This window comes from Pongo pygmaeus, chromosome 15 (assembly GCF_028885625.2).
Source record: "Pongo pygmaeus isolate AG05252 chromosome 15, NHGRI_mPonPyg2-v2.0_pri, whole genome shotgun sequence".
NCBI lineage: Eukaryota > Metazoa > Chordata > Mammalia > Primates > Hominidae > Pongo > Pongo pygmaeus.
Window position 1 is genome coordinate 72,627,261 of NC_072388.2, and position 25,731 is coordinate 72,652,991.

At 47.0% G+C, this 25,731-nt stretch overlaps 3 protein-coding genes across 5 annotated transcripts in view; 1 reads left to right on the forward strand and 2 right to left on the reverse strand.

The window, feature by feature from the left end:
* The window catches only part of DNAL1 (dynein axonemal light chain 1), a 56,996-nt gene extending 50,181 nt beyond the window's left edge, over nt 1-6,815 (forward strand). For both annotated transcript variants that reach the window (XM_054447825.2, XM_063651822.1), the window contains one exon: nt 745-6,815. In XM_054447825.2, the coding sequence (XP_054303800.1) occupies nt 745-785 (41 nt within the window). In that variant the 3' untranslated portion in view covers nt 786-6,815. The remainder of the gene's footprint in view (nt 1-744) is intronic.
* A 3,914-nt stretch (nt 6,816-10,729) lies between these two features.
* Nucleotides 10,730-12,569, reverse strand: PNMA1 (PNMA family member 1). The gene has a single exon (XM_054447831.2). The coding sequence runs from the start codon at nt 12,567-12,569 to the stop codon at nt 11,508-11,510; it is 1,062 nt and encodes a 353-aa protein (XP_054303806.1). The 3' UTR covers nt 10,730-11,507.
* A 1,463-nt stretch (nt 12,570-14,032) lies between these two features.
* Nucleotides 14,033-25,731, reverse strand: part of MIDEAS (mitotic deacetylase associated SANT domain protein) — a 73,230-nt gene continuing 61,531 nt past the window's right edge. For both annotated transcript variants that reach the window (XM_054447829.2, XM_063651823.1), the window contains 7 exons: nt 25,508-25,611; nt 24,936-25,011; nt 24,171-24,259; nt 21,596-21,745; nt 20,193-20,405; nt 18,228-18,424; nt 14,033-17,931 (listed from right to left, as the gene is read on the reverse strand). In XM_054447829.2, coding sequence (XP_054303804.1) covers nt 17,760-17,931; nt 18,228-18,424; nt 20,193-20,405; nt 21,596-21,745; nt 24,171-24,259; nt 24,936-25,011; nt 25,508-25,611 — 1,001 coding nt within the window. In that variant the 3' untranslated portion in view covers nt 14,033-17,759. The remainder of the gene's footprint in view (nt 17,932-18,227; nt 18,425-20,192; nt 20,406-21,595; nt 21,746-24,170; nt 24,260-24,935; nt 25,012-25,507; nt 25,612-25,731) is intronic.

The window sequence follows — 25,731 nt, forward strand, 5'->3', positions numbered from 1 at the left end:
TGATCCTCCCACCTCAGCCTCCAAAGTAGTTGAAGACTACAGGCTCACACCACCATGCCTGGCTAATTTTTTTTATTTTTTGTAGAGATGGGGTCTCGCTATGTTGCCCAGGCTGGTCTCCAACTCCTAGGCTTAAGCGCTTCTCTCATCTGGCCTCCCAGAGTGCTGGAATTAGAGGCAGTGAGCCACCATGCCTGGCCATAGGCATTTTTATTTGTGATTTAGCAGTTAGGGGGCTTAATATTCATAAGTATGTATACTAAACCATTTGAGAATTCTCCTGAGAAGCTTTTCAGATAATTTGAAATTAAAGATATTATTTTGTGAAATTATTTTTATTATGGCACACTTCATAGTATCTCAGAGCTTCTCAGGTTTTTCTTTTTTCTGAGTTGGAGTTTTGCTATTGTCACCCAGGCTGTAGTGCAATGGTGTAATCTTGGCTCACTGCAACCTCTGCTTCCCAGGTTCAAGCAATTCTCCTGCCTCAGCCTCCCGAGTAACTAGGATTACTACCACCCGCCACCATGCCCAGCTAATTTTTGTATTTTTATAGAGACGGGGTTTCACCATGTTGGCCAGGATGGTCTCGAACTCCTGACCTCAGGTGATCCACCTGCCTCAGCCTCCCAAAGTGCTGGGATTACAGGCATGAGCCACCATGCCCTGCCAGGAAAATATTTTCATCTAGAATTTTAGCAATTTTTTGAGAATAACCAGTAATAATTTTCTTTTTCATTTTAGGTGCTCCAGTAATTAAAGGGGATGAGGAAGAAGATAACTAATGCCACTCTTTCCACTGTGTGTTAACTTATTTAAATGTCATAAGAATAATAGATAAATTTTATATAATTGTCTATTTTAAAGATTCTGTATGGAACAAAAGTTTCTTAAGATAAAACAGATCACTCATTCTCATCTTTTTTTTTTTCCCTTAACTTATTCAGTGTTTCTCCCCAAAACTGGTAATGCCAACCTTATATATCCTATTCCTCTTTTTAGAAACCACAAATTTTCAATTTTTGTCTTCAGTCTCAGTTACGTACTGTGTAGCCCCATCTACGAAAACAAAACCTTTGTAGACCAGTCATTTTTAATAACAAAGGAACAAATGTTTTTTTCAGTTTGTTCATTTTTTTTAGGTTAGACATTTTAAAAGATGTACATTTGAAAATTTAGAACATTTTTCCTGAAGGTCTGTCTCTGTACAATTCAGAAGCACAAATATATCTTGCCTTTAGCTCAGAAGGCAGCATGGTGATGGGAAGAGTTCCTCTTAGAAATACAGCAGGTCCGGAACCAAGACTCCAAAGTTCCATTGGAAAAGATATGGTGAAAAAAGCAAAAAGTAGTATCTCAGAGACCTTCTAGTCTATATTGTACTTATTTGTTCTTCCAAAAATGTGCACATTGTCAACTGGAATTTAGGTTGTTTTTATATGCATAGCCACTTGAGTCATTGTGCACAGTCCGTCATTCTGTTATCTCAGTCAGTGGTTAAAATGACTGGCGTGAGCATTTCTTTGACTGATAATGTGGCCATGTTACTCATGTGGACCTAGCCTTAAGCACACACTTTGGTTTTATAGTTTCTTATGTGTTTAAAGCATTAGTTATATTTGAATTCCTAGACTAAATGCTGGCCATTGATATATATGTCAAAATTTACCCTAATGATTTGGTCTGGTGACCCTCATTGTTGGGAAAAGTGACTATCATGGCTATAAGTAAGGGTATAATGAAACTTAGTATTTCAAAATATATTTTTTGAGAAGTTCTAAGTTAAACAGCTCTTAAAATGTATTATGTACGTGGTTGTGGAGGGAAGGGAGATGTTTCATTATGAGATCCCAGGCAAATGGCAATATGTTTGAGGATTGTCTCCTACATAAAGCAGTGTAGGTGATTTAACCTCAAAATTGCAAAGCAATAGTTAGATGCAGAGGTTAGAATTTATCATGTAAACAAAAAATCTTTCAGGAAAATGTAAGACATTGTAGTCAGTAAGCAGATGAAGTCATAGGAGGCCATGGCTGAATCACTATTAGATTGCAGAAAAGAAGTCAGGGACCCTCTGCCAAATTGTGCCTAAAGTCCCTCAGAGACTGTTGATTCTGGTTTCCCCATCTACTTGTGTGATTTTACTTGCATAAAATCACAGTGAAAGAGGGAAGAATCATCTTTAAAAAGTGATTGCATAAGTAGTCCTGGGTTTCAGAAGATTTCAGCTATCATTTATATAGGAATTACTTGATTTTTCTAAGTCACTCTGATCAAAAGGGACCACTGCTTTGACAATCAACTCTAAATACAAACAAGAGAGGCCAGGCGCGGTGGCTCATGCCTGTCATCCCAGCACTTTGGGAGGCCGAGGCGGGCGGATCATCTGAGATCAGGAGTTCAAGACCAGCCTGACCAACATGGGGAAACCCCATCTCTAGTAAAAATACAAAAATTAGCCGGGCGTAGTGGTGGGCATCTGTAGTCCCAACTTCTCGGGAGGCTGAGGCAGGAGAATCATTTGAACCCAGGAGGCGGAGGTTGCAGTGAGCCGAGATTGCGCCACTGCACTTCAGCCTGGGCAACAGAGCGAGACTCCATATAAAAAAAAAAAAAAAAAGAGGAAAACTTGGTCTAACACCCTTTTAGTTTTCTTTTCTCTCTTCTTTTCAATCTGATAGGAAGAAACCTTATTCTACTCTAGCTGGTTTATGCATTCAAAGCTTTTGGACATTTCTTTTATGAACCATAGGCAATGAGCCTTCATTCTCCTTGGTGATGTTTAAGTTCCATAAACTGAGAGGGAAGATGATCTTCTTAAAGTTTGCACTTCCTCCAGTAGGCAAGCTTGAAGCCATGTTGATATGGATATGTTTTCTAAAAGTAACCCTGGAAGTGAATATAACAGGAAGTAAATGATTTCATATTGAATTTGTTTGTAAAATGGCTTAGAGTTTTGGTGTTTGTTTTTTCTGAATTCTGTAATATAGAAACTGGTTCTCTTTCTCCTTGTTTCTCAATGACTTGTAATTACAAGTAGTTCTCAGACAAATGTAAGATACTTTTCTCTGTCCATTTCATGCAAAATTAATATTCAGTATCATTCAACAAATCTTTGAATGACTTCTATGCATCCCTGTTCATGGAACCCATGCCATTAGAAAATGGGAGTTGGGATGTATGAAGAAATGTAGGATATTCTCTCAAATCATTCCCTAAATTATCCTTTACTGCTGCAAATTTAGCTGATATAAATGCCTTTGGTTTATGCCTCTTGGATCAGTTATTTGACCTATGTGGAATAGATTATCTCTGTTTATCTCTGTGCTTCTGGTTTAAGACATTAAGCCATTTTAGTAGATCATTTAAATTTTTTCTATTCTGTTTTTTTTGTTTTTTTTTTAAACAGAGTCTCACTCCCGAGTAGCTGGGACCACAGGCACGTGCCATCATGCCTGGCCTATTTTTGTATTTTTAGTAGAGATGGGGTTTCACCATGTTGGCCAGGCTTGTCTTGAACTCCTAACTTCAGGTGACCTGCCCACATCGGCCTCCCAAAGTGCTGGGATTACAGGCATGAGCCACTGTGCCTGGCCAAATTTCTTCTATTCTTGTAAGTGATGGTAAAACTCTGGAATCAGTCCAGTATTTTAGTTTTTCACAGCAAATTTGATTTTAGTCTACCAAGGAGTTTAACTTTTCTATGTTCCCTAACTCTAAGATTAGGGCTGTATTACCTAGACAGGCCTTAAAAAGGTTTTTGTGGTGTTCTCTGTTAATAAGAATTTGTTCCTTTAAACCAGAGGATCAACCTTGGAACTATTAACATTTGGAGATTGATAATTCATTGTTGTTGGGGGCTGTCCTGTGTACTTAGGATGTTCAGCTGCAGCCCTGGCCTCTACCCACTAGATTCCAGTAGACCCCCTCCTCAGCCATGACAGCAAAGATATCTCCAGACATTGCCATCTGTCCCTTGGGTAGGAGGGTGGGAACAAATTCTCCCTTAGTTGTACTTTTTATACCAACATCACTTGTGTCCAGGGTCCATTTATTTTCAGCCTGTAGCCGTGTGCCACTTGAATTGTTATATGAGAGAAGGTGATGTATTCAATAATCATGGATGGAAAGAAATGGTCACTGGTATTTTTTGTAATGCTCTTTTTTTTTTTTTTTTTTTGGAGACAGAGTCTTGCTCTGTCACCTAGGCTGGAGTGCAGTGGCGCAATCTCGGCTCACCACAACCTCTGCCTCCTGGGTTCAAGCAATTCTTCTGCCTCAGCCTCCCAAGTAGCTGGGAATACAGGCACGCACCACCATGCCTGGCTAATTTTTGTATTTTTAGTAGAGATGGCATTTCACCATATTGGCCAGGCTGGTCTCAAACTCCTGACCTCGTGATCCGCCTGCCTCAGCTTCCCAAAGTGCTGGGATTACAGATGTGAGCCACTGCGACCAGCTGTAATGCTCATTTTTATAATTTTCATGTAATATTAGAAACTCAGGGCTGGAAGGTTCAACTTCTCTTTTTTGAAGCAGGGTCTCAACTTTTATTTCTAAGCATTCTTGCTTATCTTAGGACAGTGATTATTAACCTACCTCTCTGTTTCTATCAACAGAAGCCAACTTTATGATAGATTTTGCTTTGTCTCTAAAAGTTTAATATTTTGAGTGTACTTTAGAAAATAGGTCATCATTCTTTAAGCGTCATTCATTGTCTAATAATGCACATAATTTTGCAGACCATGGCAGTCATTAAATCCAGAAAAATACTGTGTAAAATTTGATAATCTTGTAGGAAAATTAGCTGATGTAGACATCAATTTTGGATGTGATCAGAAGAATGTCTGCTTAAGATAACTGGTCAATAACTTGGTATGGTTACTGGATTCATTCCACATATGGTGGTATAAGGCACTTAAATGTGTTTCCTGGTTGGGCACTGTGGCTCATGGCTGTAATCCCAGCACTTTGGGAGGCCGTGGTGGGCAGATCACTTGAGGTCAGGAGTTCGAGACCAGCCTGGACAACATGGTGAAACCCCGTGTCTACCAAAAATATAAAAAGTTAGCCGGGTGTGGTAGCGCATGCCTGTAATCCCAGCTACTCGGGAGGCTGAGGCAGGAGAATTGCTTGAACCCGGGAGGCAGAGGCTTCAGTGAGCCGAGATCGTGTGACTGTACTCCAGCCTGGGCGACAGAGGGAGTCTCCGTCTCAAAAAGAAAAAAAAATGTGGTTCTTTTGTGGAAAGAGGAATTTGAACTTGAATAAGCACTTCTTTTGACACCTTTTACCAGTGGTCTGAAGCAGAATAAGGAAGAATAAAAAATGAATCTTGACTGTTGACTTATTCTGAGAATTGGTGATATGTAAAGAGAGTTGGAATCTTCTACCTGGGTTTTTCTCAGGGCTAAATGGAAAAGCATAGGGCCCAGAAATGTTGGAGTTAATCATTCACTTAAAAGCATTAGGAGGAAGTGTCAAAGCATCAGTCGTGAATAGATTGTGTCTCTCTGACTACAGTCAGACCATCAATTCACTAAGACCTTATACACTGTAAGTGTTGGTAAAGGAAGAAAACTGCTAAATTGCATGTTACCCTTTACTAGAAATTCATTACTTTGGCACAGATTTTATTTATTTGGGGCTGTTTAATGTGTCTGTAAATAATGAAATATAAAAGCAAGATTCAGTGTAGCAGAGTTGGTGCTGCTTCTGACAAGCTAACTTGACCATATTTCTTTATCTTTGCTCTAACATGTGTCATATTGTTTTCTTTTTGTAAACCATAAAATGGGTGAACTTCCAAAAATCAAGGGTCATATTTTAAAATCATGGAACTTTTAGAAATACCATATCTGTATCTCTATTCCTGCATTTTATAAATCTGTAAAGGAAGAAAACTGAAAGGAAGAACTAGACTGAGTCTTACCTTTCTCTGACCTAAGATAAACTGATAAAACTTTTTACTTGGTATTTGGAGAACTCATTAACTGGATTCCAGTTAATTTCCCATATTGGGCAGTTTAGAGGAGACCCAGCCAACCAAATTACGATCTAGCAAATTTAACATGGGGGAAGAGGGATAGTAAACTATTTTTCAGTAGATTTGCACTTTAAACTTAGGAACTGGATGTTGGTGGAAAGGACTTCCATAGGGCAGATGGGTAAATATCTAGCCTGCACTTGGATGTTAGAGAATCAAACCTCACCCTTGCTCGTTCTAAACCCACATGAGTAGTTACTGTCTTTTGACATAATCAGAGTCAGGATTTCCCTTTTTCCCTACTTGAGTCGTCTTCCATGTCTGTTACATCCAAGATCATCCCTCTGGGGGATGTGTCAAGTAGTTCTCCTACTCAGAATAGAAGCTTTGCGAATTATCATTCCCACCTCTAGATTTTAAATGAATGTAGAGTTGTCTAACATTATATGGGTGGGAGGCTCTTTGCCTCTGTGATCAGTAGGGTACCTGCCTCTGAGGTGCTACTGCCTAGAGGGATCACTCCCATCAAAAGACTGGTGAGTTGGAAGCTAAGAGCACATGCGCATAGCCAGCTCCTCTCCCAGGCTGGCAGTCATGATTACGAGCATCATTCCAGAATCTTTGGCTTCTAGAACCAACTCCATTCTGAAGAACATTTTAACATCTATGAATACTTTGGTAATAATCTTTTATACACAGGAGTTTTGTAGCATGGCTTTATGACTAAACTTATTGTGAATTAAGTTATTTAGAAATGTTGAGTTTCTGAATGTTATTTTGTGAGATTTTTTTTAAAATAGTAATAAATTGTGTTATTTTGTAAAAAAAAGTATATTTTTGGTACATGATTATTAGTTTTAGCTAATATAGAGCAATTATATAAACTTCTAGTGATATTCAGTCCAAAGAAATTCAGCCTTTGGATAACATATACCATGCAGTTTGTGTGGGGTGTGTGTGTGTGCACGTGCGTGAGAGAGAGCGAGAGAGGTGTTTTTGTTTGTTTGTTTGTTTTGAGACGGAGTCTCACTCTGTTGCCCAGGCTGGAGTGCAGTGGCACAATCTCGGCTTACTGCAACCTCCACCTCCCGTGTTCAAGCGAGTCTCCTGCCTCAGCCTCCCGAGTAGCTGAGACTACAGGCGCACACCACCATGCCTGGCTAATTTTTGTATTTTTAGTAGAGACGAAGTTTCACCATGCTGGCCAGGCTGGTCTTGAACTCTTGACCTCGTGATCTGCCCGCCACGGCCTCCCAAAGAGCTAGGATTACAGGCATGAGCCACCGTGCACGGCCAGAGGCGTTCATTTCTTTAGCTAAGTTTTTTTTATTTAGTAGGTTTTTTTCTCCCAGGCTTGTAACTCTTCCTCAGTTCTTTGGGCACTATTTCAAATTATTAGGCTCCTGGAAAGAGTGCTTCCAGGGACAGCGAGTTACTACTGCATTTGACCATTCCTAGTCCTCACCTGATTACCAGAAGGTATGCAAGGTAAAGGTTAGCTGATAGGCCCTGAATTGAGAAAAAGGAATCACCAAGCAATATCAGTAACATTACACATTTTGCCAGCACATTTTCTGTGCTATCAGCTAAAACGTAATTTTGGTCACAAAATAGGGCTGTAGTGTAGTTTCTACTTCTTATTCCAGTTGTTTGATTATGAAGATACCTTTCTTGCTGCTGTCCTCCACTAAACAGCAGACAATTTGCCAGGTGTGGTGGCTCATGCCTGTAATCCCAGTGCTTTGGGAGGCCAAGGCAGGAGTTTGAGACCAGCCTAGGCAACATCGTGAGACCCCATCTCTGCCAAAAAAAAAATCAGTTGGGCATGGCAATGCCGCCTGTGGTCCTAGCTACTGGAGAGGCTGAGGCAGGATTGCTTGAACCCAGAAGTTTGAGGTTACAGTGAGCTATGATCATGTCACTGCAAGACCCTGTCCCTAAAAAAAGGAAAAACAAAAGACAAATTTCAATTTCTGAGCTTATAAAAAGAAAGCCTTAATTCAGATCATAAATATCCCATTGTCATTTTTAGTTCATTGTTTCCTAGAACAAAGGATGGACATTTAGGATCCTGACATTGATTTATGTCATATATATGTATTGCATTGAATATATATGTATGCATGTAGATATATACAATTGTTATATATAATTAAAAGTCAGAATCTTAGGTGATAACTTCCCTCCTAAGAATGCAGCCAACTCTGCATCTATGAAAAGAAGGTATATCCCTATGTTTCAACTATAGAAGGATGTCCATAACATATTGGGCCAAAAATAAAACCCCAAGCACACACCAAAAAAACAAAACAAACAACCCCCCCCCCCAAAGAATCCTTATATACCTGTTTTTTTGGTGCATCTGTGTGCGTGGTCTTTTGTTTTTTATTTTGTTTTGTTTTGTTTTGTTTTTTTCGAGACAGGGTCTTGTTCCATCACCCCAGATTGGAGTGCAGTGGCATGTTCATAGATCACTGCAACCTTGAACTCCTGGGCTCAAGCAATCCTCCTGCATCAGCCTCCTAAATAGCCTGGCTAATTTTTAAGTTTACTTATTTTTGTCGAGACAGGGTCTCACTATTTTGCTCAGGCTGGTCTTAAACTCCTGTCCTTAAGCGATCCTCCCACCTCAGCATCCCAAAGTGCTGGGATTACAGGTGTGAGCCACTGCACCTGGCCCGTTTTTAAAAATGTAGTATGTGGGCCAGTTGTGGTGGCTTACGCCTGTAATCCCAGCACTTTTGGAGTACTTTCAAAGCATGAGGTCAGGAGTTTGAGACCAGCCTGGCCAACGTGGTGAAACCGTCTCTACTAAAAATACAAAAATTAGCCAGGCGTAGTGGCACACACCTGTAATCCCAGCTACTTGGGAGGCTGAGGCAGGAGGATCACTTGAGCCCAAGAGACAGAGGTTGCAGTGAGCTGAGATTACGCCACTGCACTCCAGCCTGGGCAACACAGCGAGACTCCATCTCAAAAAAAAATGTAGTTATGTGTGTATATGTGTGGAGTGGGAGTGTGGACATATATGTGGTGGCTGGTTGGTGTTTGGTGGTGGGTGGGAGTGTATGTTGGTGTGAGGAGAAATGGGAATATATGTTGGGGGTGGGAGACTGACATCGTGTACATGTGGAGCAGGAGGAGGGTGTATGTTATGATGGGAGTACTGACGGGGAGATGACAGTGTGTCAAGAGTGTAAGAGGTGGGGTGAGTGTGTGCCTGATGCTGGTGGGAATGGAGGGGAAAGTTATGTGAATGATGGGTAACAGGTGAAGACATGCCGAGTGTTTGTGGTAAGTGAAGCTGAGCATATCTGTTGGGAACCAAGGCAAGTATGTGGAGATGTGTTTGTGACAGGAGGAAAGGGATGTACAGACATGAAGCGAATACGTGTACCGAAAAATCTGGAAGAACATACATTACCCCTTATAGACTTGTCGAATGGCTCAGCTATAATTTTAAAACCTTATCAGGGAAAAGCTCACTGAACACACTATTCATGTAATAACTTTAGATTCACTGAGGATCTCAAAAGATGGACATCTTCAATCACTGAAACTTTGCAGCAAAATAAACATGTTTTAAAGTTGTATTTCCCTTTTTATATCTTCCTGCTGTAAAATGGCTGCTGTAAAATAAGCCTTCATTTTACACAGGTGTGATGAATTATAGTTATTTCTTCAGTGAAACAAAATGTTTAGCTGAAAAGTGATCTTAAGAGAAAAACACTGCCAGATAACCTCCTGAACCCATTTCAAGATTTTCTAAAAAAAAATTTTTGAGAAACAGGGTCTCACTCTATCACCAGGCTGGAGTGCGGTGGGGCGATCATGGCTCACTGCAGCCTCAACCTCCTGAGCTCAAGCGATCTCCCACCTTAGCCGCTGGGTGGCCACGTTAGTGCTGGGACCACAGGCGTGTACCACCATGCCTGGCTAATTTTTAAGTTTGGGTGGAGATTGGGTCTATGTTGCCCAGGCTGGTCTCAAAATCTTGGCTTCAGGCAATCCTCCCTAAGTGCTGGGATTACAAGTGTGAGCCAAATCTGGTCTCTAAATTTTTTTTTCTTTTTGAGATGGAGTCTCTGTTGCCCAGGCTGCAGTGCAGTGGCGCAATCTCGACTCACTGCAACTTTCACCTCCCAAAGCAATTCTCCTGCCTCAGCTTCCCAAGTAGCTGGAATTACAGGCACGCACCACCACACCCGGCTAATTTTTGTATTTTTAGTAGACATGGCAAGGTGGCTCATGCCTGTAATCCCAGCACTTTGGGAGGCCAAGGTGGGTGGATCACTTCAGGTCAGGAGTTCCAGACCAGCCTGACCAACATGGTGAAACCCGTCTCTACTTAATACAAAATTAGCTAGGCGTGGTGGCACATGTCTGTAATCCCAGCTACTCAGGAGGCTGAAGCAGGAGAATCACTTGAACCCGGGAGGCAGAGGTTGCAGTGAGCTGAGATCGCTCCATTGCACTCCAGCCTGGGCAACAGAGCAACACCCTCTCTGCCCCTAATAAAAATAAAAAAATTTTAAAAGTTAAAAAACAAAACAAAAAACTGTTAAGATGACAGCAAGAGGGGAAGGAAAAAAAGGACCTGCCATTTAAATTCACATAGTATCATACAAAGCTTAAAAGTAAAATAAATGGTTTGATTTAATGACAAAGTCTTCATAAGAAAAAAGGACAGAGTTTACTTAGGCTAAAAATGTTTATACATGCCAGAAAAATGAGAAGACAACAGAATTTTTAAAATACTTTAATTTGTATATATAACTTCAAATTTAGAACACTCAGTATGAACAAGAACTATTCTCTGACAAAGATTTGAAATGGGGGAGTGAATTACTGTACAGGTGCTTATCAACCTCTCCATGCAATTTACATCTGTATCTTAATGCAATGAGAAACTGGTTTACACAGCTCCATAACTGCAGTATTTTTTAACACCCCATTTTGCAGTCTCATACTTTTCAGTTAAACTGGTCAACATGTTTAAAGATGAGAAATAAGATGTTTGCATTGTAAAGTTGAGTAATAGCTAATAAATGCACATTTCCTTCCATTAATATAAATCTGGAACAATTTATGGTAAACAAAAATCTATCCGCGTTATCAGTAATCTAACAGTTCATACTTTTACTGAACACTTCCTGTGAGTAAACATCTGAACATGCAATTTCACATTCAGTGTGGAATAGGAAGTGTCATGGGTTCGCGTTTTTCACAACTGACTATGATGTCCATGATGACAGCGTGCACTGAGCGCTGTGTCCAACCAACCCTGTACCTGGCATTTTAGCCAGCAAGACCCGCTTGCATTGTAGTAGCTCACGGTGCTCGCTTGCACAATTTTAGAATGTTACATGTATACTCAGGCCTGACTAACCTTCCCCTCCAAAAAACAACACAACGGAACAGGGCTAAGCCTTTACTACTCAGAGACACATCTGTAAGACCCCACAGGGACAAGAAAAGTAGCTGTGATCTAGGTCTGCACTAAAGCTGCCTTTCCTGGCACTCAGAAGTGCCCTTCCAGGCCTAACTGCAGAAGGGTGGCCTCAGCCTCCTCCTCCTCTTCCTTGGCTTCCTCCTCACGGATCTGCACCAGCAACTGAAAGAGGTTTGGGGCTGGCCCTTCCCCAGCCCCGGTAAGCCACAGCTGCCTTCGGATGGCCCCGCTGTGGTTGGCCCCGGCAATGACCTGCTCTAGGCGGGCCTGGTTCACATTATCTTTATCAATGGCCCCCTTCTCTACCACCTTCTGTAGCAGAGGCTCCAGACGAATGACATAAGCAGACAATTTTTCTCCCGGGTTCTGATAAGTGTTCAGAAATTTGATCTGGGCATCCCTAGAGCTCTCAACGCTCCCAAACACCTGCTCAAGCGCCTTCAGGCATTCGGCAGTGGTTATCGCGGGGTTGTTGGACTTGAGGATGCGAATGACATCAGCGGCGGGGCCTCTAAGACTCTCCATCAACCGCCGCCTCTTTTCTACATCGGACACCTGCCACTCCTCTAGGACCTCATTAGTGTGCTCCAGCCAGGGATCAAAGGTTTCCTCTCCAGGCCCTGGGATGTCCCTCCCCGAGAAAAGTGTCAGCCTCTTGTACCATATGGACTCAACAAGAGGCTGAATAACATTATCCAAAATATAGTTTAGCATCTCTGCTGGCATCTCTGGGCCCGGGGTCGGAGTAGGGTTCTGAAACCCAAGGACACGGGCAACATCTTGCACGGTCCACCCCTCTCTAGCTAGGAAGAGGTGCAATCTTTCTAAAAATTCAGCATCAGAAGTTGGGGGCTTAAATAACACTTTCCAGACCCCTCCTTTGCCCGGCATCTCCCTGGGGATCGCGGCGTAATCTACAGCGCCAGTGAGCTCTAATAAGGCTGCTTTCGCATTTTCTTCCCTCCAGAACATTCTCCCAAGCATTCGGTAGGAGACCTGGGGCATCGCAGCCTGGAGGGTCTCTTCGATTTCAGCCTCATCACAGTTCACTGGGATGCCCCAGACCAACAGAGCTCTCTGGGAGTTCACATCCATCCCCCGGCACCAGTCTTCCAACAGTGTCATCGCCATTTTCTCAACTATCAAGACGCCAATTCTACCGACAGACTGTGCCTCACCGTGCTCCTGGCCTTAGAACAATACCAGACACTCCCAGCAAGTAGGCCCGAGGGAGGCGACCTTCATGCAGTCACGATTAACAAAGACACAGAGTCCTGATCTCGCCCTTCTCTGCCCCCACAGTCAGTCCGTAGGTGCACTCGGAGCCGAGTTCGGGGACGCTGAGGCAGTCACGCGGCCGTCGCCATCTTGCGTCTGGGTCCGGGTCCGGTCGGGTCCGCCGCCTGCAGCAGGCGCGTCGCGTAGTCGTGCAGCGGGCGAGGAGCGACGGCGGGCGGCGAAGGTAGGCGCGCTGGGCCGAGAGCCGCCGGGGTGTGGTCGCGGGGCGTGGCCGCCGGGCGCTCGGAGGACCGGGCGTTCGCGGTCGCAGCCTGGTCTTCCCGCGGGCGAGGAGCGGCCGTTTGGGAGACTACCCAGAGGGAGAGACTGTGCCGAAGTCGCGGCGGCTGCGGGCCAGCGGAGAGCGGCTTCTTGGCGGGCGCGGGGACTCCTCTGGGCGGGCGGCGAGGACGGCCGAGGACCAGAAACGAAGGCAGCAGAGGAGCAGGAAAGCCGGAGAAGCGAGGCTGGAGACGACAGCAGAGGCGAGGGTGGGCAGGCGCGGCCGCGGCGGCCCGCAGCGGCTCAGGCGCTGCGCGGCTGCCCTGGCGTCCGGTCCTACCCGCTACCCGCCGCGACGTTACTGCTGCAGTGGAGGATGGGGCCAGCCGGCGAGCGGCGTCCGCCCCGCCCCGTACCGCCCCGCGGCGGAGCCGCTCGGGCGTCGCCATGGCAACGGTGTCCCAGCCGGCGCGAGGCACAACTGCTCCGGCGGCCCGCGGGGGTCGAGCGGTTGCCATGGAGCCAGCGAGGGGCTCGGGCATTTGTTTCTCTGATGGCGCATTTCCTTTTTCATAATTTTGCATTTTAACGGTAAACAAATACTGCTAAGCACCGTGTTTTAAAAATAACCCAATCCTGGAGTGGATTTAAGATGATATTGTTGGAAATGCATCCCTCATGGTGGACTCGTCTACTCGGGTTGCTCAGCCAGTCCACCCTCCACGTGAAAATACTCTCCTCAGAACCCTGGCTTCCCGTTGCCCCTGACCACACTGTGCACCCTGCATATTTCATCCCAATGAAGCCAAAATGTCGGAGTGCGCCATTTATGTGTATTTGTGTGAGATACTGAGTTTAGACTTTTTCTTGTCTAAAATTTTGTAAAAATCTGTCTGTGTCTACTGAGTCATCTTTTAGCCAGGCAAACATTAGTGTATTATTTTCCTTTTCCTGACTGGCATCATTGACAATAGGCTGCTAAAAGAGAATCCTTATGGTTCAAAAATGTCAAGTAATCTCCCTGCAAGCAAGACAAGGCGCACTTACATCAACCCCAAATGGTGAAAATCCCAAGAGAACAAAGCATTCGACTCTGAATTTTTAAAACCTTATTTAATAAAAGGTTTAAAGATACAGAAGAACATTCAAAAGTAAATAAGTTACATAGGTACATTACAATCACATCAGCAAGATTCTTTAGTGTATTAATTTTTTTCTTATAAAAAGCACACAAAAAATAAAATCTTCAGTCTCTATCACAACTGTACAGCAAAAGAGGTAATATTTATATATATGTACACTATTTTAATATGTAACAGTCTTTTTAAAAAAGGGTGCCACAGGCAGCAAACACACAAAAGGCAGTGTCTGATCATTTTTGTTTCAAAATAAAAGGAATATACTTATTTATATGCTATTAAAATATTTGTACAATAATTACAGACTGTCAAGGCTGTTCCTGTGCTCTGTCCCCTCCAACAAGGCCTTCAACTTAGAGACAAATGAGGAAAAAGTGAAACAGCTGCAAATTGTTAGAGGCAAATATTAACATAGCAAAATGTGGGGAGGACACAATTGTTTTACAAAAATATCCCTACTTCCTGTAACCCTATGGAGTTAGGCTTGCCAGTCTGATAATAAATACCGTCCCAGAAAAGCGAGCCCCAGTGAAAACAACTAAACAGCTGAGGCTTGAGTATGTGTTGTATTCCTCCTTCATCTTAACATCTGGCACATGAGAAGAAAGGTTAGGTCACTGAGGCAGTTAAATATAGGTGATCCCTTTAGACATAAGCAGCAAAAGACCTTGGTGCCAGGGGTGGAGACGCGGCAGAAGGGGTGGTATGTACCTTAGCTGTGAGGGGGGCTGCTGAAGGCATGGAGGACAGTAATGACAGCTGTGCCTCCTTGGATGGGTGGAGACCTCAGAAATGGTCTGCAACACAGGCACTAGGTCAGTTTCCCGCCCTTAGCGGAATGCAGATGGATGCTGGGAGATGGATATAGTGAGATGGTGTGGGGAGGATGTTAGAAAGCTGGAGGTGTTTATCACTTCTCAAGGAGCTCTGAATATAGGGGAAAAAAATAACAAAAAGACAAGCCCAGGGAGAAAGCACCATTAAGGATATACCTATGCCAGCTTCTATAGCTGCACCTGCTTTATTGGCAGGTCACTTGCCACGATTGCATCTGCCCTCTAAACTTTTTAATTTTCACACTGTATCCTAGACATGAATGCATAAAATACGGTGTCTGGCGGGATAATGCAGAGAGGTACCATCTTGATTTTCCCCAGTTACATTCACCTGGTCTGGTCTCTGTAAGCTTAGAAGAGTAGAATCACTTTATTGTTTAAAAACTTCTGGTCAGGCGCAGTGGTTCACGCCTGTAATGCCAGCACTTTGGGGGGCTGAGGCGGGTGGACCACCTGAGGTCAGGAGTTCAAGACCAGCCTGGCCAACATGGCGAAACTCCGTCTCTACTAAAAAAAAAAAAATACAAAAAGATCAGCTGGGTGTGGTGGTTGTGTCTATAATCCCAGCTTCTCGGGAGGCTGAGGCAGGAGAATCCTTTTAACCCAAGAGGCGGAGGTTGCAGTGAGCCAAGATCACACCACTGCACTCCAGCCTGGGCGACAGAATGAGACTCTGTCTCAAAAAAAAAAAAAAAAAAAAAAAAATTTTTTTTCCAAGTACAAGATGTTACCACTGACAAAAGGGTCTCATGTGAATGACGGAGGTTTCTGTTACCGTATGTCCATAAAGGGGCCTGAAACCAAATATGGTTTGAATAGAAAAAACCTTGGGAAACATAAGTAGCACTTTGGGGCTAAGCTGCGAAGGCACTCGTATTATACAAGTAATTTCGAAGAGAGCCTAAATTTGCTACCCCCCTGCTTCTACAGGGTATACCAGATTTTTGCTGTCTTGGGACACTGAGCTCATGGAAGCCTGTGGAGGAAACTAACCAGTAAGCTGGGGATCTAGGTAGTCATCCAAGAGTCTGGAGGGAGAAGAAATTTGTTACTTCCACAGCCGGGGTCCTGTAGAACCATACTAATGTATAAATGGATGCTGAAAAATACCTGACAGTGCATAGTTTCAAAACAAAACTCCCTCTCCACTCCCAGTTACTGACATGATGCTTCTTGGCTATCTCATAAGGAGTAGCAGTATGAATACTTTCTGGCTCCTTCCTAATACGTTGACCTGTCATACGCGCATTCACTTAGAATTTCTTTTGCACAACTAAAGTTGAATAAGATCAGAAAAATAGCTGAGCCCCGCTATGGGACTGGAAGTGAAGGAGCCTCCAGAACCTCCTGGCCCTTTCACTTCACCCATGCCGAATATGGCCTCTTCAAGCCAGAATCCAGGCCCCATAAACCAAACTAGAATTCTGGCCTCTTGCCAATTCCCTCAGGCAAAGCACAGCCAGAGAAGGGGCAGCAAGAACGGCCTTTGATCTCCCTTGCTCTGTGTGGGTCTGGTGACACCCTCCACCTTCCCACCCTCTTTCAGTGTTGCTATCATTCCTATCGGCAAGAGCTTCCAGAGCAACCAGGTGAGGGACCTTAGGGCCTTGGGAATTCAGAGGGTGGGGATAGGGGATGTCAAGACGCCTCGTTTTGGGATAAATGCACTTGGGCCTCTGAAAAGCAGGAGGCCCCTGGTCCCTGAGAGGATGTTAAAAATTAAATACTAAGAATAAATAAATAGCTCCCAAATGACACGAGTCAAGGAATAAAGGATCCTGTCCAATAGAGTTAGGAGACCTCTCCCTCCCAGGGAAGGATCCAGAAATCTCCAACGTGCAGGCCTGGGGGCTGGGTTGTGGATATCGACACTGGGTGGGGTGCGGTGGGGTTAGGTATAGCTGCTGAGGTCAGGGCAGAGGCAAGGAGGCTGGCCGCCAGGAGGGGCAGGCTGAGCCTCTCCGGGACCTGCTCAAGGCGGAGCGCCCTTGGCAGCCTCCAGGACCCAAAGGTATTTGGCCAAAAAGGTGGGAAGCAGGAAGAGCCAGGCTTGTCAAAAGCTCTCTCGGGCCTAACCCTGCAGCTTCCAGCCTCCGTACAGCCCCCTTCCCTGCAGCAGGATGAGTGCTTTGGACAAGAACACTAGCCCCTCCCCCAACGCTGAGAAAACTTTCTAGCCCTAGCAGCGCCGCCAGCAAGCAGCAAAGGGAGAGTACCTGTCGCAGCCTCCCTCCCAAGGAGGAGGTGGCCACTCAGGACACGGTCACGGGAGCAGCTCAGGCAGGCCTGGAGACTGCAGGGACAGCACAGGTGTCAGGCTGCGCCCCTTCTCAGAGAAGCCCGCAGACTCCCTCCGAGAGTTCCTTTTTCTGGGGCTTGGGGCTTGGGGCCGGGCCGTTGCAGCCTTCGAGGTCCTCTGGGGAGGGGGAATGCTGCTCCAAAGTGGGTGAGCTTGTGCTTGGCCGGCCACGGTGGCTTCCTGGAGGCCGAGGGGAGGAGGGGGAAGCAAATAAAGGGAAGAGACTGCGGGGCAGCAGAGCAGCAGAAATCGGAGTGTGAGAGGCGGTGGAGCCCCTCCCAAGGGGACCGGGACTCTCCCGGTCCAGGAAAGCACGAGGACAGCTTCCGACAGACCAAATGCAAAAAGAGCTGGATCCTGGAGCCCTTAACGCTGCTCCCAGGGCCTTCATAAATAAGAGCCATTTATTTCATTGTCTCATTTGTTTCGCAAGGAAAAATCCCTGCAATCCTCTCCTCACTCCCTCTTGAGATGCCAGGGTCTGCGGGCGCTGGCGGCGGTGCGGGAAGGGCCGGGGCTCAGGACTGGGCCAGCCTGGCTCCCGCGCTCAGCCCTTGTCGCCCGCACCCACACCGCTCTCCTCCCGCAGGGCCTGCTGGTGGGCGGCAGCGGCGGCGGCAGCAGCCTCCTTCTCCTTCAGCCTCAGCGCTGCAGCCTTCTTCTCCTGCTCTGCGTGGCTCTTCATGTGCGCACTGCGGCTCTTCACCTTGTAAAACACCCTGCGGCCGGGTGGGGGTTGCTCAGGACCGGCCTAGCCCACCCCGGGGACCCCAGCGCGGGTGCGCGAGGAGCCCCAGCCTTCACCTTCTCCCCCACGCTGCACAGCCGGGGCTGGCCAGCTCGCGTCATTTTCCGAAAGCTGTCCCATGACGTCACAGCCCTAGAAACCCGCTGAGCCAACCAGAAACGAGGCGGACACCGCCTGTACCTCTTCCCCCTCCCCCCCACCCTCGCCCCCGCCCCCGCCGCGCACCCGCCCGCGGGGTCCCAGCGGGGACAGGGCTGCCCACCTTACCTGCCACATTTTTTACAGGGGAAAGTGTTCTCCTGATTCTGGGTCTTACTGAATGTCTCTGTTTTTTTCTTCTTCTCTGAAAAAGGTAGTGCCCTTCGTGACTTTCCTGTCCCTTCCCTTGGCTTCTCCGAGGCCTGGCCACCGGCAGACCCAGGGGCGTTGGACTCGTGGCTCCGGAGGATGAGGATGTCACTGGCCTGAAGAAAATCAAACAAGGAGAGTTGAGTAATCTGAGCGTGCGCAGATCTGGAATTCCAGAATCGCAGGGAACCGGGGGCCTGAAAAGTCATATATACTCCTGCCAGTCACGTAGCATGCACTTGGGTCCTTCCAGGGATAGGACGACCATTGCCTCCTCCAACTCTGCATCTCTGGTCAGCTCCATCGTTTACAAAGTTGCTGCTAGAGTAATTCTGTGGGGCAGCCCGAGCTGCTAGAGGCCTTGATGCGCCTGACAGGGGATCTTGGTCTCTGGGTTAATGAAGCACCTGTTGATGTTTTCTGCCATTTAGTCCGCTCATGTCCTGTTCTATAAATGAGATTCAGGCCCCTGTGATGGGCCAGGTGCTGGGGACAGAGAGCTTGACGCAGGCATCCCTGCCCTCAGAGCTGAGGATCTGGTGGAAGGGACAGATGCGCAGGTAGCTAGCTACCTCAGGACAGCGCACTGCAGGGACACCAAACAGGGCAAGGGCAGGGGTCAGAGTGCAGAGCAGAGGGAGCAGAGGGGACCTCGGCTGGGGAAGCCCCGGGTGGCCATCAGAAGTGGCACCCTCATGGGAAAGTGTTCACAAAAGTCAGAAGAACTCTGCAGAGCGTTACACAGAGCACAGCTCTCGGTGCAGGTGGTCGAGGCTCAGAAGTGGGCACACAGCCGTGTGTTTACAGTTTATGGGAGCATGAGTGTACTACATACATTCCTTTTTTTTTTTTTTGAGATGGAGTCTTGCTGTGTCACCCAGGTTGGAGTGCAGTGGCACGATCTTGGCTCACTGCAACCTCCGTCTCCTGGGTTCAAGCAATTCTCCTGCCTCAGCCTGTGGAGTAGCTGGGATTACAGGCGTGCACCACTATGCCCAGCTAGTTTTTGTATTTTTAATAGAGATGAGGTTTCTCTTTGTTGGCCAGGCTGGTCTCGACTCCTGACCTCAGGTGATCCACTCACCTTGGCCTCCCAAAGTGCTGGGATTACAGGTGTGAGCCACTGCGCCTGGCCTACTACACACATTTCTAAAAAAAAGACTCTAAAAAAGCAGCAGCTCCCCAATAAACCCCTTCCCCTCCTTACCCCTTTCTGGGGGAACTCTCCCTGGTAAGGAGCAACTATGGCCGGTAGTCTTGCTTCTTCGCCTGTGATATGGTGGACAGAGCACTGCACTAGGAGTCCAAGGACCTGGGGCAAGTCACTTAGCATCTCTGAACTGCTTTCCCTCATCTGCAGAGTAGAGGTTAACTCTGCAGTGTGAGGAACTAATGAGATAACGGAAATGAAAGCACTTTGCAGAGATCATGCCTGAGGGCCTATGATTGTCATTCCCATGGTCTTAGCTCAGTCTCATTCTTGTCAGGGACTCTGGCCCTCTTAGGGGAGCCCTGTCTGCAACCTACCAATGCTCCCTCAGTGATCCACATACCTACTGGGTTTTCACAAAACCTTTTTCCCTCTGAATCTCAGATACAGAAGCAGTAGAGTATAAAAATTATCGCAGACTCTGGATTCAGGTTGCCTCCTAGCTGTGTTATCTTGGGCCTCAATTTCCCCGTCTATAAAATGGGAATAACAGTAATACCTAACCACATAGGGTAGTGAGGATTAAATGAGTTAACAGCACAAAGTACTTCACACATTTCCTGCTATTATGATTATAATGAGGATCACAGTCCTGGCTCTACCCTCCCTCCCACGCCCCCAGGCCCAGCTCCACCCTGCTTGCCCTGGGCTCAGCCCACGGCGGTCACACTCACCGACTCATTGGCCTGTAGTGTCTGCGTGGCTTTGACTGCCGCTGCCCGCCTGCTGCGCTCTCGCCCCTCTTCCTGCTCCTCCTTCTCCTGGGTCTCTGGCACCTCCTCCTCCCCTTCCTTCCTGGACTCCTTCACCTCCCTCTTGGGCTCCAGCCTCTCTTCACTTGGGGACTCTCTTCTGGGAAGAGGCACCCTTGGGAACTTTTGGGAAGTCTATGGGGAACAAGAACAAGGGCAGTAAGCCTAGAGCTCTGTCTCACTGCTGTAGCACAGATTCTGACCCGGCCAGGGGGTTCACCAGCCCCAGCTAGTCCTGCTCGCCTGGTTGGCCCAGCATAGCCTTCTGTACTAGGACTCTGGACTCTGTCCCCATGGCATAGTAGCCATGGGGACAGAAGAGAGTCTCAAGCCCTGGGAGCACCTGAGAGAGAGCAAGGGGCAGGGAGGGTACATACCAGTCGCTCCCCATTGCCACCCATCCTCCTGGACAGATGACCAGAAGGCATCGTCGGCAATGATGTGGTGAGCCAGGCAGGAGCCTTGAGTTCCGATTGCAAACTATCTTTGTAATGCTTTCTGTAGCTCTACTACCTTCCTGCCTGCAAAATGGGCAGCAAACCACTCCCTGTCTTACAGTAGCATGTCACCAAGCATGGATCTGCAATCCCAAAAATGATGCTAGGTGGATACATGGACATAGAATTAAGTAACCTTCCCTTTTCATTCTCTTTCAATCCTGATTATGCCAAGGACTCAGTCTCTGGTTGCTACTAATGTGTCTTTTATACTTCTCTAGACTTGATAATCTCTTTAACAAAGCAAGATCAGGCCTCAGTCTCAGCCTTGGCAGGTAACACAGCATCTAGCTAGAATTCAGTAACACTGGTTTTCACATATATTTTTACCAGTACCTTCTATTTATAGCACACAACCTTGGTTTTCGATTTATGACTGTGATATAAAACTTCCCTTCTGAGTAAAAAATGAGTTGATTTAAAGGAAAATATTAAGTAATGGCACAAGTAGTACGTGAATATGACAAAAATTCTAATGGCGACACATGGTAGGATGCAGATAGAGCAGAAATCAAAAAGGTGATACAAGAATGACTGAGGTTTGAGAAACAGTGTTAGAGGTCTGCTATGCGGAGATAGGAAGATGATGCTGGTGTGAATCTTGTGGGAAAATTACCCTGTGTATCAACACAATGTATTATTACTATGACACCAGCAGTATAGAGAGGAGAACCCAGCGGTCCAGGGCTCCTTGCAGCTGTCAGGGACACGGTCTTCCTCAACCTGCCCTCTGCAGGCTCCTGGAGAGCTTGGGCTCGGGCTCCCAGCTCAGGCCTGGTCCCAGACTCAGCCCAGGCTCTATGCAGCTGAGGTTGGAAAAGGAGTCACCTTAATATCCACTTCAACGTCTTCCTGGGCCGACTTCTCATCACTTGTATCCACATCCCCAAAGGTTAGAGTCCCATTGCGGCCGATTTTCACCTGCTTCTTGTAGGTGTAGTAGAACTCCACGCACTGGGCCACGGTCTTGGTCTGGATCTGGTTTGAAGTCAAAACTGAGGTCAGAACCCTCTGGTTTGGCTCATCTGCCTGGGGAGAATCCAGCCTTTCTCATCCCTGCATCTTTCCCTTAACTTCAAGCCAAAATGAATCCCAGCCAACCCAGGAAATACAAGCATTTTTCCAATGCCTGCTCTGCAACAAACCACTGATCAATTAATCAATGCTTCAGCACTATTTAAAATAAGTAAATAAATAAAACAAGCTATAAAGGACAATGTCGGAACCACCCGGGAGATGGCAACATGGATTGCATATCAGAGGGCATTACTGTATTTTTTTTTCTTTTTTTTGGAGACAGAGTCTCGCTCTGTCACCCAGGCTGGAGTGCAGTGATGCAATCTCGGCTCACTGCAACCTCCGCCTCCCAGGTTCAAATAATTCTCGTGCCTCAGCTTCCTGAGTAGCTGGGATTACAGGTGTGTGCCACCACAACCGGCTAGTTTTTTTTTTTGTATTTTTAGTAGACACGGGGTTTTGCCATGTTGGCCAGCCTGGTCTCAAACTCCTGGCCTCAAGTGATCCGTCTGCCTCTGCCTCCCAAAGTGCTGGAATTACAGGGGTGAGCCACCTTGCCTGGCCTGAATTATTTTATCAGGTTAAATTTCTTCGGCATGCTAATGGTACTGTGGTTTTGTAGAATATCTTGGTTTTTAGGAGATACGTGCTGAAAGGTTTTAGTCATGTGACAGGATGACTGTAACTTACTTTTAATGATTAGCTGAATCAGAGAACAAGAAAGAGCTGTATATGTGTGTGTCTATGTTTAGACATAGAGAAACAGAAAGCAAATATAGCCAATGTTAACTATTGCTAAATCTAAGTCAGGGGTAGATGGGTGTTCATTCTACTGTTCTTTCCCTTTTCCTCTAAGTTTGACATTTTTCAAACTGAAAAGTTGAGAGAAAAGGTCTGGGCACCATTTACATCCAAAGCCAGCCCTGACCTGGCAACACAGACGCTTTTCATTAATCCAGGCAAACAATTTCATTTATCTCCAGGGAGCAGTGGCTGACAAGTGAGCATACAGAAATGTCACAGTGTTCCCTGTCGGGGGAGGAACTCAAGGGAAACTCACAAGAAAGCCCTGGAAAACCTGAGGAGGAAGCGAAAGGCCTAAGTCTTCGTCCTGCCTCTGCTACCGCACAGCTATTCGAGCTTAGGCAAGTCACTCACATTTCTAATTTCAAGTTTTTCATTTGTAAATAGCAAACGGGGTTAAGTAAGACTAGATGATCTCCAGGGACCTGCCTCTCAAGCTCTGAAATTCTAGCTCTCCCATTGCATAAATCTATTTGGCCACTGGGTTTAGTTTTTGGGCAACTTTCCCACACGCAGAGGCTGTTTTCTCTGACACCACCACACAGGCTCCCACATTGCTCAGCCATCGCTGGGCTGGGAGCATCTGTCCAGAGAGGCCAGGGGTCAGTGTGGGCCCTTTGTGTCTGAGGAGGAAACAGACATGTTTCATCTCACAGAAATGGCCAAGTCACACATGTATTAATTAGGCCATTTACACATTTACTGTCAATTCTCTCTGACCCTTTGTTTGACTGACTAAAGGTCTGCTCATTTCATTAGGCATTAGGGGCGCCTCAGTGAATTTCACGGGCGTGTACTTCCCGTCAGTATTGCCCAATCAGGGAACAAAGTGTTACTAAAACACAGCAAAGGACTCCTCACAACAGGGCCCTTGTAGGGGAATTCATCATCAGCACTTTGTCTAGTCCCCAGGGCTGTTCCCAATACAATCTACAATCCCAAGAGGAAAGGGCATGCTCTTTTTAAAAACTCTTTTGCCTTGGCAGTCCACACAATTCTCTCTCCCCACAGCCCAGATTTTGTGAGACAGGGCTGGAAAGATGCAACTCCTTGGATTAGCAAAGCATCTGCTTTTCCAGAAGAATATGGAGAAAGGACAAGATAAATCTAGGGAATGTGGACTTGAACAGCTGAGTTACTGGAAGGCAACTCTGGGTCAAAGGAAGTGGGCAGAGGCCCCCAGGTCAGCTCTGCAGGCACTTGCTGGCTCTCAGTTGCCCTCACCCCAGGGTACCCTCCCCCTGCATCTTCCTCTGGGGAATGGCTCACCTCTACTTGCCACCCTCCTCCCCATCTTCCTCCTGCCTATTTTAAGTCTGATGCCCACTTAGGCCTCCTTCTGGATTGAGACCCCAGAGCTTGGCCACACTACCCTGAAGTGAGGAAAGGATGCTTAGAACCAACAGGGAAAAGAGACCTAATCTTTCTCTTTCTTGTATTTTTTAGGAAATTCTCTCTGAGGCTACTCAGTAGCATTGACCTGACTGCTTTTTAAGAGGGCTTGGTCACTGGCAGAGGGAGCCCCAAAGTCACACAGGCAGCTCCTGGCCCTCATTTGACCCTGAAACAGAGCCCAGCTCACCAGCTTCTGCACCAGGAAGAAATCCTTCTTGTAGATGGCAATGCCTTTGTTGAACAGCTTCCTCTCGGCCATCTTCCACTGGTCAGAGCCTATGGGGCAAAGAGGCAGCCAGGGAGTGAGGTGGGCAGGGCCCTGGCCACTGCGGGGCAATTCCGACCAGCAAAAAAGTGTGAGGCCATCCGCCCATGGTCTCTGCAGGCCTCAGAGCCGGCTCCTCGTCCCACTTCCATGTCGCTCACAGCCTCGCTCCCTTGCTTGTGAAATGGAAACTAATATCGATCACCTAGCTCACCAGCTGTGGTGAGGATTAAATAAGATAATGCATGTGAAACCCTTGGTGCTCTGCCTGGTGCAGATGAAATGTAGCACTAACGTGGATGGAAAACATTGGCTGCTAGGATTATGTGACTCGGTCCATGTCCTTCTTAAAGTGCCCAGAACAGGACATGCACTCCTGGGGCTAAGTTCCAGGTACCTAATGCCAATCTGGATGGCTCTCCATGGGTTCCTGTCCTTGTGGCCTGGGCTTTTTTGCCTGGATGGTCTCCCACCTGCCCACTCCCTTCTCCCCTCCCCTCCAGGGCACAGGAAACCCCTGGAGAGCTACCCCAGCTTTGGTGGCAGTTCCCTCACTCTGACTCTTGGCTTATCTACCCTCCTCCTCCCACCCCCACCCAGGGCTGTGACTCAGCACTGAGCAGGGCCCCATGGATGCTGGAGACCTCTCGAGGCTCCAGGCACCATGCCCACCACAGCCAGGCCCACCTGTGTAGTGATAAGTTGCCAGCGGATGGTTGTGGGGCCGCAGGGGCTTCTTCAGTAGCAGCTTATTCAGCGTTTCCTGGAGGGGAAGTGAGGGAAGGGTCAGGGCACTCACAGGAGTATTGGTGGTGGACGGAGCATTCTAGGCCCTGATAAAATCCCGAGTAGGGTGGGCACTTACTCTTGCTCCCCTTAACTGCTGAGAGATAATGGGGCCGGTGGGGTGGTGAGATCACAGGGGGTGGGGCTGCCCAGAAAACAGGCCTCAGGTCCTCTTAGGAGAGACCATGGCCCCAAGGGAAGCAGCACTGCTGGAGAAGGCTCTCAGCAACCGTCCAGTCTGAGTCCACTGACCCAGAATCAGGGATGGGAATGGACAGGAGGACACTGCACAGCAAAACGTTGGGTCTGAAACTAGGGCTCCCTTGGGTCAAGCCCCTACAGCCCCTTCCTTAGTCAGACCCTCCTACTGGCCTCAAATGTGCATGCCAGCAGCCCTAGCTCCTGAGCAGCAGACATGGATCCAAGCCAGCCCCCACTGAGGGGCCCTCCCTCTGCTGGGGGTGCCTTCTCACCAGGATGTCTCCCCTGGACTCGTGCAGACAGTGCAGGGCCAGCTCCTGGTTGGTGCCAGCACCAGGGAAAATGCTGGAGCAGGCAGCTGTCAGCAGGTCTTCCACTGGATCCACAGGAGCGTGAGGAGGGAGGGGAGGAAACCACGTTCAGGGCGGGGCTGGGCAGGGTGAGGCCTGGCCCGGGTGAGGCCTGGCCCACCCATGTGCCTGCCCTCACTTGCTGC